This window comes from Protopterus annectens, chromosome 11.part0, assembly GCF_019279795.1.
Source record: "Protopterus annectens isolate FY-2018-M chromosome 11.part0, PAN1.0, whole genome shotgun sequence".
Taxonomy (NCBI): Eukaryota; Metazoa; Chordata; order Ceratodontiformes; family Protopteridae; genus Protopterus; species Protopterus annectens.
This window is the reverse complement of record NC_056745.1, coordinates 237,756,618-237,769,717: the sequence shown is the minus strand read 5'-3', so window position 1 is coordinate 237,769,717 and position 13,100 is coordinate 237,756,618. Positions and strand designations below refer to the sequence as shown.

The 13,100-nt window shown below is 39.9% G+C and overlaps 1 protein-coding gene across 2 annotated transcripts in view; it reads right to left on the bottom strand.

The window, feature by feature from the left end:
* Nucleotides 1–13,100, bottom strand: part of ITPR2 (inositol 1,4,5-trisphosphate receptor type 2) — a 2,416,542-nt gene that overhangs the window by 527,823 nt on the left and 1,875,619 nt on the right. For both annotated transcript variants that reach the window (XM_044087657.1, XM_044087658.1), the window contains exon 43: nucleotides 11,038–11,148. In XM_044087657.1, the coding sequence (XP_043943592.1) occupies nucleotides 11,038–11,148 (111 nt within the window). The remainder of the gene's footprint in view (nucleotides 1–11,037; nucleotides 11,149–13,100) is intronic.

Below are 13,100 nucleotides of genomic sequence, written 5' to 3'. Positions count from 1 at the left end.
TTCTCCACCAAAAGTGAATGTGTAACTTGTATCATCACTAACACTACAATAACTAAATAACTTACTGCTGAATTATCATCATTCACTGTTTCAAATCAGCTTTGCTCATTCATTTAGTTTTAAAAAAGTACTTCCTTAGTGCCCTTAGAGCCGGCAGACCTCCACTATGAGACCAAGAAAGTAACTATTAGATAAGTAGCTAGGGAGAAGATAGAGAGGGAGAGCTGCAAAACCAAGACCCAAAGAATACACTTGGGACCAAAAGTCAAAAATATGGAATAACAATTTGTGCTTTTTGGATTTTTCCTTCTCTTTTCTCAATCCACATGGTAAGTGGAGAAGCAAGAATGCTGTATGTGTGCTTGTGTGTGCGATGCACACACAAACATACAAAGATTTATTTGACATAGTAGCAGCCAGAATCCTGACTCCCATAAGTTACTCTACATGTGCAGGTGCTTTCACACAGGTAAAAGTTATGTATCAGAATCTGCTGCCTTTCTCTCTGATAAAACTACGGTCCTTCAATACCACTCCACACACTGTGAGTCATGCATTACTGCACTTACTCCAACTGCCTCTGCAAATCTAATTTAATTTTCTGAAACCTTCACAAATCAGAACTCATCATACATACCCATATTCTTTCTCACGTACCTGAAACAGGATTATGTCTTAAATCGTGCTTCAGCAGCTGATGTATATAAATTCCAACAGGGAAAAACACACGTTTCTATTACTACCTTACACATGAAACATTAGAATCTCCTAAAATTCCTCTATTGATTCCTTTGTGTATGTGCATGTACATGTGCTCCGGCAGCTAAAGTAAGGATACAGCATGACATTCAAATTCTGCAGAAATCCACTGAACTCTGTGCTGCAGCTGTGCTAAGCATTACTTTAAAAATCTAATAAATTACAGAAATAAAAAGCCCTTCAAATTATAAATTCACTCTCTGATACCTATGTTATTTTATTCATTTATGTATATAAACAGACAGACAGATGATAGCTCTTTCAAATTAATTCATCTCTGATAGTTGTGGCATCCTGTTCTGGTTCCGAAAGAATCCAAGAAGCAGTCCTGGGAAGGAAAGACATGCAGACACACACAAGTGACATTACTGCTTTTATGCAAGTAATTATGTGAACAAATATTTCATTACAGTCTCCTTACTGCAATGGAACTTGCCCTACAGCCTGAAGGTCACAGGAGACTCACTACATTTGCTCTTGAAAATCAATGAGCAGTTCCAATCCCCGATTCTGAGGATCCAGGTTCAGTCCTAACCTTTGCCACCTGTAAGGAATTTGCATGTGCTCCTTCCAGACCCTGTAGTTTCCTCTTACCTTCTAAGAACATGCTGATTGATGGCCTACTGTAACACGTTCATACACTTTATTACTAATGCCTCTGCTCCCTGAGAAATTAACCCATTAACAAATAAATAAATAAAACTATTAGATAAGTAACATCTGCATTCAAGTTTAAAATAAAAAATGGTAATGAGGCATGAAGTATCCATTAAAATATCTGGCAAAAAAAATCTCTTCAAACCTCAACTTTTCATTCATATATTTCTTTCAGGTTTTTGCAAACAGTGAAAGAAGACTAAATTAATTTTTTCAACAAATAAAATGGAAATTATCACAAAACAAAAAGGTACCATGACACAAAAGTTTTAAAGCAAAAGTTGTTAAACAACATGGGGCTATACCTACCAACTGTCTAGAATTTTGCAGAAAGTCCCCATGTCTTCAAAACATTTTTATTTTCTAGAAAATCACCGAGGATTACTTCAGTCAATAATGCAAGTTATTACATTTAATTGTTCAGGAAATGCTAATCTTGTAAGACTTATTGTTCTATTAACTTTTTAATGTAAAGTATAATAATATTTAAACAGTCTGCCCAATGTAGGTAGGCCTTTGGTTCCCACATTATGTTTGCCTTTTTCTAGAATTCTTAAGAAAAAAAAGTTGAGGAGTATGCATGCGGCCAGTTCTTTATACACTGGTCTTCTCACATTTAAATGGGATATGGATTGCAAAATATTTTGATGGAGGCAAACTGAGTAAATAAAACTTCAACAAAAGAAGATGAATTTTCTCCAGAACAGTCTGCAAAAATGTACATCTGCTGCAGTTGTAATGACCTCACCTTTAATGTCAATAAATGTTGCATTATGATAACTGGCAAAAAGGATATCAATTACAATTAAAAATAAATGGTCATATCATAAAAATGGCATCATCATTAAAGCTCTAAGTACAATGGCAGACACCATGTTAATCTTTGACCAATGCAGATTTACCAAAAGTAAGAAAAGCACATTCTGTAGTCCATCTTATTCTATAAGATATGTTGAGTCACTGCAGGGAATAACATTACTATTCTAGAAATAAACGATTTAACACACTTTAGAGGATGGGTGACCTGTAGATCACACCCTGATTGGAGGAGGAATGTCCTCTAGCAGGGTATTAATGTACAAGTAATACCCCCTGAAAAACGATTCCGCCACTTCATGCCAGCATATCCAGCTGCCATGGAGCTTGGACTGAAAAAACTAACAACAGCCATAATTTTACACTCTCTAAACAGCATTTTTGCTGTTTAGCGAGTGCAAAGTAAAAAAGAGTAAAATAAAAAGCATGTGTTTGTGTTCGTACATGCGTGTGTGTGTGTGTGTGTGTGTGTGTGTGTGTGTGTGTGTGTGTGTGTGTGCATTTACGTTGCTGTCTGCTCGTGTGAGTGGATGTGTGCATGAAAGCAGAAGAGACTCAGTGTGTGTGTGTGTGTGTGTGTGTGTGTGACAGAAAGAGAGAGAAAGTGAAGAGTGAGAGCAATGGGGTGATCCCTGGCAGCAGCATCACATAAGAGGTTTGCATACCTTTCATACCACTCTTTCTGAAATATGGACACAGCCACAAATAATGTGGAAACAGTGGACCAAATATAGGGACAGATTTTAAATATTGCTCTTATAAACTTAGAAAGTTGCTAGAATAACAGCGTTTCCATTAACATGTATTTTCTGAAGGATATGAAGTCTAAAACTTAAATGTCTGTCATTACTTAATGAATCTGCTCACCAGTGACTTAAAAGAAAACTACAAATTTTATGAGGAATGAACCAACCATATGAGCCAAAAATCTGGATATTCTGCATCAATCTGGACAGTTGAAAGGTATGATCTCGGCTCTTAGCTCAAGATAACTGGATATGTTTAAATTAAAGGGGGGACAAAGGCTCAAAATAGGACCATATTTTACTAGAATATTTGGCTTTGTGTTAGCATGCATTTTCTGAAGCAGAGGTGTGCCAGAGAGAGAGAGAGACAGTGAGTGAGTGAGCTGGCATCCTGGCAGCAGCAACAGTAAAGATGGTTGCATACCTCTGAACCTTTCAACTGAAGAAATCAGGATAAAGCCTAAAATAAAGGGGGAATAAGGCTCAAAAATAGGGATTATTGCTCTTCTAAAATTACAAACTTTCTTAAATAAAGGATTTCTGTTAGCATGAATTTTCTGAAGAAAATAAAAGTCTGAAACTCAAATGTACATCATTATTCAGTAACCTCAATCTCCAATAACTGGCAACAAACCAAGCATGTTAGGAGTAAGGGACCAAAAAATAAAGTAAAAACTTGGATATTTTTAAAGTCTTATATTTTGGATGTAAAATGTTTCCTCCAGCACTACTGACATATACTACAGCAAGTTTGCAACATTAGGCAGAAGAACTATTTTACATCAAAAATATATAAAAAAAATGTTTAGTAATAAAAAAATACTAAGTAAGTAAAACACAAGAATTTTACAGACAGCCCATTCTCTAAACACAATAATGCCCACCGGGGTGTATATTATTGTGGAAATAATGCTTTTCCAGGAGTTTCGAGGTCCTCCGCCAGAAGCATCGAGCCTCAGAACACCCCTTGGTGGGTATTATTTCCACAATAACACACACCGTGTTGGCCATTATTGCTTGCATAGAATACAGTGCTGCCTTCTGAAAGAAAAAAACCCTGAAAAGGTACAGTTCCTTTACTAGGAAAAATTACAAGGTTAGAAAATTTGAACTTTACAGACAGGCTTCAGAAACCGTCATTGTGATCAGTTTCTTAAAGTAAAATGCAGTTTTGTATGAAAATCTCTAGGTGGAACATACTGCTGGAGCTAACACTAGATTTGGGAAGCTAATTCTAAAAATATTTATATATTAGTAATAACATTTTTGACAGATACATTACATATCGCCTTCCAAAGTTATAGCTTACTGATCTTATGACACCCAAACCCTTTAGAATAAACTATTCCTATTAAAATCTTGGTGTACTAATATTCCTCTGAAATTAGATAGTAAAAAAGCAAAATCGTAAGCAGTATCAACATTTTTGGTAGACAGTCCCTTCACTCATTATACTTTATAGACATTTAACTAATGAAAATGCAGTCAAAAACCTAGCTGCTTGGGTTGATAGCTCACTCACTTTTGGCCATCACTTGAAAGTGACTGTCAGGAAACCCTGTCATTTAACCCAGCTAATTAATTAGCAAAGATTTATCATCAGAACCTAAAGAGGTAATCACACAGCATTGATCAGATCAATTATCCAGTACAATACCCTCTTTGAAATTAGAAATACCCCAAAGATGTCTACCCAAAAAGATTACAAGTGTGAAGGTCCTGAGCTACCAAGAGAGACTGGAAACTCTATCCCTTTACTGACTGTCTTAACAGATTTTTGAGGGGAGATCTCTGCCTTACTTACCAAGCCATTATAGATCCATTTGACCTGTAATACCTGTGAGTACAATATCTCTACCAATAGTAGAACTGAGAAACTAAACCCTCACTAACAGATACATAAAATATGGAAGAGGGGCAGTTTTTTTTACCCACTGCCTCCCGAACCTCTGGAATAAGCTTACTTTGCATGTTAAGCAAAATATAAACTAGATAGCTGGATGGATATCCACAAATTTACTACAGAATTGGCAAGGACATCTTTGCTAGACAAGCTAAGACTAAGCATCCAGGGATATTGTCAAGTTCCATGGAGGAAGCATTTGGGATATTGGTTAGGACATATATTAAATGATCTTTAGTGGTAGTTGGGGGTACAGCAAGGATATTGACAATATCTACTGGGTCAGAGGAGGCATCAGTAAGTTGAAGTTTAGAGTAATAAAGGATATGGTACTGTTTCTTACTATTCTGAAAGGACTTATAATTACTACCTTTGGCTTCACAGCCAAGCGTAAGTTCACAGGCTCCTTTAGTGGACCTGAGAGGGTTTTTCATTTTTTTTTAAATATTTTCTGATATTTTTCTTGAGAAGATAGGGTTAAAGGACTGCTACATAATTTTAAGAGTCATTTTCTTTTGCTGTAGAAGTAGTTTATTTTTGAATTTCCAATGATCCTTGGTTCTGGTAGGGGCTGCAAGCTCTATGCATTTTTTCTAAATGAAGTTTGCTGCTGTATGGTATAGTCAAAAGTAAGTTTTCATATTTCATCACAGAATAGGCACAGGATGACATGTCTGTAGTCCTATAACTCAGTTGGGTTTGCTCTAGGGGCTTTCTGGAGTTTACAGGAAAAGGTCACAAGATTATGGTCACAAATCACTGCAGAAAGACATACCAGAGGAGGAAGAGTGCAAGATACTGCCATATTTGTAAAAATCAGGTCAACAATCTAGTATCCGCTAATAAGTTTGTTTAATAACTGCTTAAGGGAACATTTTTTAATAAGTTCTAGGAATTTTGGGGCATATTCTGCATTAGAAGTACAGGTGTTCCAGGATACTGAAGTGTAGTTAAACGTCAACAAAATAATTGCATTTTTGCTAATAGGGAGATAATTTAGGACACTGAGAAATCTTATGGGGTCATTAGAGGACAAAGAAGGTGTTCTGCAGCAAAAAGCTAGCAATTGATAGTCAATCCAATCTAGTGTGATCTGCAGTACACTGAGTTCAGTTTTTGGGTCAATAGAGAACTGCCTGGGGGAAGTTATATTTTGCTTACCACATACAGAGACTCCACTACAGTTTCCATCTGTTGTACATTATCAACATCAATGGTCAGTTCTTCATGTAAAGACAACAGAATTCTTAACAGTTAAAGCCTTCTATAACCAGAATAATCAATGTATGCTAATTTATTTGTTTTATTTGGTTACTGCGATAATATGAAGAAGCTAAGGGCTATTATATGCCTGGTATAGCTTGCTGGGTGGGAAGCCACTATTAAACTGCCATCATACTTTCATACTAGAAAACGTCATTCTTTATAGCTGGATAAGCAATTATGAATTTACAAATGTTTTGTCTTAAGGACTTCAGTTTACCAGACTAAAAGGGTATTACCCATTAGGTCTACTTGATATATAATGTGTAATAAATAAAAAAAAGTTTAAATAAACTAATACAAATTAATATTTCCTGAGTGAATGCGTCTGTTATACATAGAAACCTGCAACCAGCCATGGATGCATAATTCACTGGCATCATGTTGTCCCACTTATAGACTTTCTGCACTTCCCCCCACAGACAAATAGATATACATTGCAAACCAAACACAACTTCACACAAAGCTGTGTACACGATATGGACACAACTTCACACACTGCTGTGTACACGATATGCACACATTTTCCTTAGTTTCCTTTAATGCAAACAAACTTCTGCTAACCATCATCACTACTATTCATCAAGCAAGAACCAGGATCAGTTCCCCTTTTCACCAATGACACAGTGCCTTTATGACCCTTGTCAAATACTATCAGACTCACTTGCAAACAGCCAGGGTAGCCTAGGGTCTCAGCTTTCACGGCTAGTGGTCTAACAAAATGATACCCTAAGCCCTTATCAGTACAGAACTGTTACATGCCTGAATTAGCTCCCCACATAACAACTTAAAATCTTTAACTTAATTCCCGTAGAAGGCAACCTGACACACTGTACTGATGTGTTAATAACTGAAATACAGCATTGTTAAAATAACAAAACACTTCACATTGTTTAGTGACCTGCCATGATATTCAGTGAGTGAGATAATGGTGCACATTCATTTTGGCCTCAGTTACCCCTTTACCTGCTTCTACCTCAGAGGAAAAAAAGACTCTTCCCTATCTTGCATTATGACTGCCCACAGTTAACCAGATAATTATGGCATTTTATATGGATACTGTCAAACTCTTTTGGAATCATTTTGTCATTAGCATACATTTGTTTGTTTAAAAGCTGCCTTAGTGTTTAAATTAAGCTCTGATGTACCAGGTGTTCGTAAATATTGTACAACTTCTATGTCACTATGCTACCCCACAACAATGCCTACGTATCACATAGTTCACAAAGTCAGTGTGCCACAAAGTCACAGCCCTTAAGGCTAAACAACACACCTAATACACTTGTAATAGGTGACTCTATTGTCAGACACACTGACGTCCCTCTCACCAGGCTGAACAAGGAGAAGGTCACTGTAAGCTGCCTGTCAGGTGCCAGGATCCGCCACATAACACAAGCACTCAGGCAAATCCAAAGCAAGTACAAATATGACTCCATCATTGTCCATGCTGGTGTGAATGACCTGAGATGTACCTCCCTGGATTACATGAAAAGAGATATAGAGGAGCTCTCTGATCATGTGGCCCAGGCCGGTATGACCCTGACCTTGAGTAGCATCTTACCCTCACCAAGAATGATACCACAGTATAAAGACAAAATGAGCAATTTCAACAACTGGCTAAAGTATTGGTGTCACTCAAAGGGGATCCAATGTCTGTCAGCCTGGGATGACATGCTTGACAAGCCACGTTGCTTCACTAGGGACGGCTTGCACCTGTCACCCCTGGGTTTTCGAATACTGGCCAAGGCTCTTGCCACCCCCATAGTGCCTTTTTTAGGCAAGGCTCAAAAGACAAACCCACCTCCTTAGACAACACAAGGAAAAAGAAACTAAGGGTAATGCTGCTCAATGCCAGAAGTCTAAACCTCAAGATGCACGCACTCGAGGCTCTCCTCAGTATGGAGAATATCGATATCTGTGCAGTAACAGAAACCTGGTTCAAGGCTCCCGAGAGCACCCCAGCACTACCAGGCTATACCTCATACCATGCTTTTCGGCCCCAAAACTCAGACCGAACCACAAGAGGAGGGGGAGTATCCACATTCATCAAAGATACCCATACCTCCAGGCTAGTGGCACTGCACGAAGCATCTGAGACCATCCATGTGCAACTAACAGTGGGCAAAACTGCCTTCCAGTTTGTAGCCTGCTACAGACCACCCTCCATAACTCGGGAACCCCACTCGGCTTTTCTGAAGACAGTGAAGAATATGAAGGTCTCTCCAAACACCATTATATTGGGTGACTTTAACTACCCAAACATAGACTGGGAGCACTACTCAAGCCCCAACACCCTAGCCCAACGGTTCCTAGAATTTATAAACTCAAATGCTATGGAACAAGTGGTCACCACTCCCACAAGAGGGGAAAACATATTGGACCTGATCATCACCAACATGGGGACTCTATGTTCCATACCAGAGGTATACCCCTCATTGGTAAGATCTGACCATAAATTAATCACTATGGACATCCATATCCTGTCCCCACCCCCAGCAAAGGAAACCACGGTCAAAAACATCTCAAAAGCAAACTTCCCACTACTCAAAACCAAGGTGGAATCCTTCAAAGCCCCATGGCCAGTGGAAAATACGGCCCAAACCACAGAATCCTTTACAAATGCATTCTATGGATACCTATAGAAATGCATGGATCGTGCTATCCCAAATAAAACCAAGACTCACTCCTCCAAAGGCAGGAGACCTGTCTGGTGGACCCCAGCCATAAAATAAGCTGTACAACAGAAGGAGGAAGTTACTACATGATAGAGCAAAATCCCTGAAAGGGAAGGCAACTCTGATCAGTACTAGCAAGAAACTACGATCTCTCATAAAATCATCTAAGGCTAGCTTCGAAAGAAAAGTTGCACAAGACGCTAAAGATAATCACAAGGCTTTCTTTAGTTATGTCAGAAACCTGGGTGGAAACTCCCAGATATGCTCTGAGTTAGTGCAAAATGACAAAAAATTCACTGAACCCACAGACATTGCCAACATCCTGGCAGACAGGTTCAGTGCAAACTTCTACCCCCCTCCCCCCAAATGATCAAATGACTATCCCAACAGAGTGTAGCCTCCCAGACATCATAGATGCACAGGTGAGAGCTGCCCTCTCCAAAGCAAAAAACACAGCATCAATGGGACCGGACGGTGTCCCGGGCTGCGTTTTACATGAACTCCAAGAAGAACTGAACCCTCACTTAAAATCACTGTTCTGTCTCAGCCTTACAACAGGATATGTACCCAAAGAATGGCGTACAGCAACAGTGGTCCCACTCCATAAAGGTGGTGCCACAACGGACCCCGGAAACTATAGCCATATAAGCCTAACTAGCATGGTCTGCAAAGCTATGGAGCGTATCATCATGGAACTCATAAACAAAGACATTGGGAACCTCCAAACACTGGATCCTACCCAATTCGGCTTTGTTAAGGGCAGATCTTGCCTCTTGAACCTGGTCAATTTCTTTGAAACAGTCACCAAGGCCATAGACGAAGGGAAGGTAGTCCACACAGCCTACCTTGACCTTGCAAAAGCCTTCGACACAATACCCCACTCTGGCATCATAAATAAGCTCACCAGCTTAAATATCAACCCCTATGTCACAAGATGGGTTGCAAACTGGCTTAGGGATAGAACCCACATGGTCAGAATTGCAGGTGCCATGTCAGACTCTAGACCAGTTACAAGTGGCGTCCCACAAGGCTCAGTCCTGGGACCTCTCTTGTTCGGTATATATTCCTCTGAGGTACAGGCTAACACAGGAGGATTATGGCTGACAAAGTTTGCAGATGACTGCAAACTGGGGGCCATAATCAACTTGCTGGCTGACACAAGCATCCTCCAAAAAGGTCTCACAGAGATGGATAACTGGTGCCAGAGCCATGGCCTAAAGCTAAATGCCAAAAAGTGCATAGTCATCCCCTTTGGGAAAAACAAAGTGCCCACAAATTACCACATAGGTGGTAATCCATTAAGTACAGAAGAAGTAATTAGGGATTTGGGGACCCAAGTAGATTGCAACCTCTCCTTTGACAATCACATTGCCAAAGTGGTTAGAAAGACATTCTATATAGCCCACCTTATCACGAAGGGGTTCACATCTAGATCAAGAGAGGTCATTGTGCCCCTCTACTCATCACTCATCAGGCCCATAATTGAATACAATGCCCCATTTGGGATGTACCTTACTCGACACCTGCTACAACTAGAAAGACCCCAAAAGTACCTCACCAAGAGGATCAAGGGACTCAAACAGATGCCCTATGCAGTTAGGCTAAAGAAACTCCAGCTCTACTCAGTTGCTTACTGCCTACTCAGAGGCGATCTGTGCCTGACGTATAAAGCCATGACCAACCCAGAATTAATGGACATGCTCCACCTCAAGAAATCCAAATCCATCAGAATTACATTCTCCAGTGACTTAAACCTCAGCACGGAAATAAATAGAACATGCTGGAGGGACAGATTCATATCCCAGAGGCTCCCCTCACTCTGGAACAAAATCCCAGTCCATGTCAGACAGAGCCCCTCAATGACCCTCTTCAAGAAGAATCTTGACGTTTGGATGGGAGATCATAAATTTACCCCTGGGATCTCTTCTGTGTCACTGCTAGACAGAGGCACGGTAAACCTAACCTTAAATGGGCTATCTTCTGTGACCTACTATACAGAGGCACAGCCAACTAATCTAAGAAGGGTGGCAAAAGCCAAACACACTCTGGCTAGCCTTGTAAATGCCCTAGGGCAGATAGCCTAGTATCAACCTATGAACCTATGAACACACTGCTGCAAAGTGTCCAAGGTCTAGCTCACTCACCCAGCTACCATATGAATGAATGGATGAAAGGACTTGGGTCTGCTTTTTCATATACAGTATATGAAAGTCCATACCTTAAGCTGCAACACCAGATCCATGTGGTATCTTCCCAGAGGATTTATGTCATTCAGAATTAGTGCAATAATAATATCAATTCCATTTGACTCATGGGTAGCAATGCAGGTCTGTAAAGTAAGATAACATAAGATACAACAGTGTTAATAACAGAACTATAAGCATTCTTTCAGTTTTACAAAAGATCAAAAACATTGACGTCATTCACGCTTTCTTCCATTTATTAAGTTTTTTTATAATACATCACACTCTTTGATATTCAAGTTCAAAAAATTGTTGAATGGTTAATGTTCATGTAGATTTACTATACATAAGTGCCAGGCTAACCAATGCCTCAGAAAAATTACAAAGAAAAGGCACTCTCTGAATCTCCAACGTAATTCAGATTTAATCCAAATTGTAATTTTTTAACTGTGGGAGTAATTTAGAGCAGATGCAGCCTATTTTCAGTGGGATATATCAGGAGAAAGGGGCATAAACAGTGAGAAAACTTGCAGGAATTCTAAAAATTATAATATACATTAGCAGTGCAAGGGTGAACTATGCTAAAAATGGCAGTGAAAGCAAACCAGTTCACATGAATCTTACATAGAAATATACATATGAACTTTGTTGTGTCAAATAAAGTTGCAACGTGGTCTAACAATGCATATCAAAGAAGTGTTGGACATAAAGACAACTACTACCTGTCTCACCAAGAAATTCATTTTACTTTTGTTGCCAGAAATGCAGAAAAAGAGACGTAGTTTTCTATCACCCAAGACAAACAGGAGAAATGTTTTTCAAGGTATATACTAAACTTTGCTTGGAGCCATAAGGAACTGCAGTTGGAAAAAAAAATTGTCACTAGACAGGGACCTAAAGAAAAGCCGTTTCTATTATACAATGCCACAGTATAAAGACAAAATGATCAATTCTAACAATTGGCTAAAGTATTGGTGTCATTCAAAGGGGATCAAGTATCTGTAAGCCTGGGATGACATGCTCGACAAGCCACGTTGCTTCGCTAGGGTGGCTTGCACCTGTCACCCCTGGGCTTTCGAATACTGGCTAAGGCTCTTGCCACCCCCATAGTGCCTTTTTTAGGCAAGGCTCAAAAGACAAACCCACCTCCATAGACAACACAAGGAAAAAGAAACCAAGGGTAATGCTGCTCAACGCCAGAAGTCTAAACCTCAAGATGCACGCACTTGAGGCTCTCCTTAGTATGGAGAATATCGATATCTGTGCAGAAACAGAAACCTGGTTCAAGGCTCCTGAGAGCACCCCAGCACTACCAGGTTATACCTCATACCATGATTTTTGGCCCCAAAACTCTGACCGAACCACAAAGGGAGGGGGAGTATCCATATTCATCAAAGATACCCACACCTCCAGGTTAGTGGCACTGCAGGAAGCATCGGAGACCATCCATGTGCAACTAACAGTGGGCAAAACTGCCTTTCAGTTTGTAGCCTGCTACAGACCACCCTCCCAAACTCAGGAACCCCACTCGGCTTTCCTGAGAACACTGGAGAATATGAAGGCCTCTCCAAACACCATCATATTGGGTGACTTTAACTACCCAAACATAGGACTGGGAGCACTACTCAAGCCCCAACACCCTCGCCCAATGGTTCCTAGAATTTATAAACTCAAATGCTATGGAACAACTGGTCACCACTCCCACAAGAGGGGAAAACATATTGAACCTGATCATCACCAACATGGGGACTCTATGTTCCATACCAGAGGTATACCCCTCATTGGTAAGATCTGACCATAAATTAATCTCACTGGACATCCATATCCCATCCCCACCCCCAGCCAAGGAAACCACGGAGAAGAACTTCTCAAAAGCAAAATTCACACTTCTCAAAACTGAGGTGGAATCCTTCAAAGCCCCTGGACCAGTGGAAAATATGGCCCAAACCACAGAATCCTTTACAAATGCATTCTATGGACACCTACAGAAATGCATGGATCGTGCTATCCCAAATAAAACCAAGACTCACTCCTCCAAAGACACGAGACCTGTCTTGGTGGACCTCAGCCATAAATAAGCTATACAACAGAAGGGGAG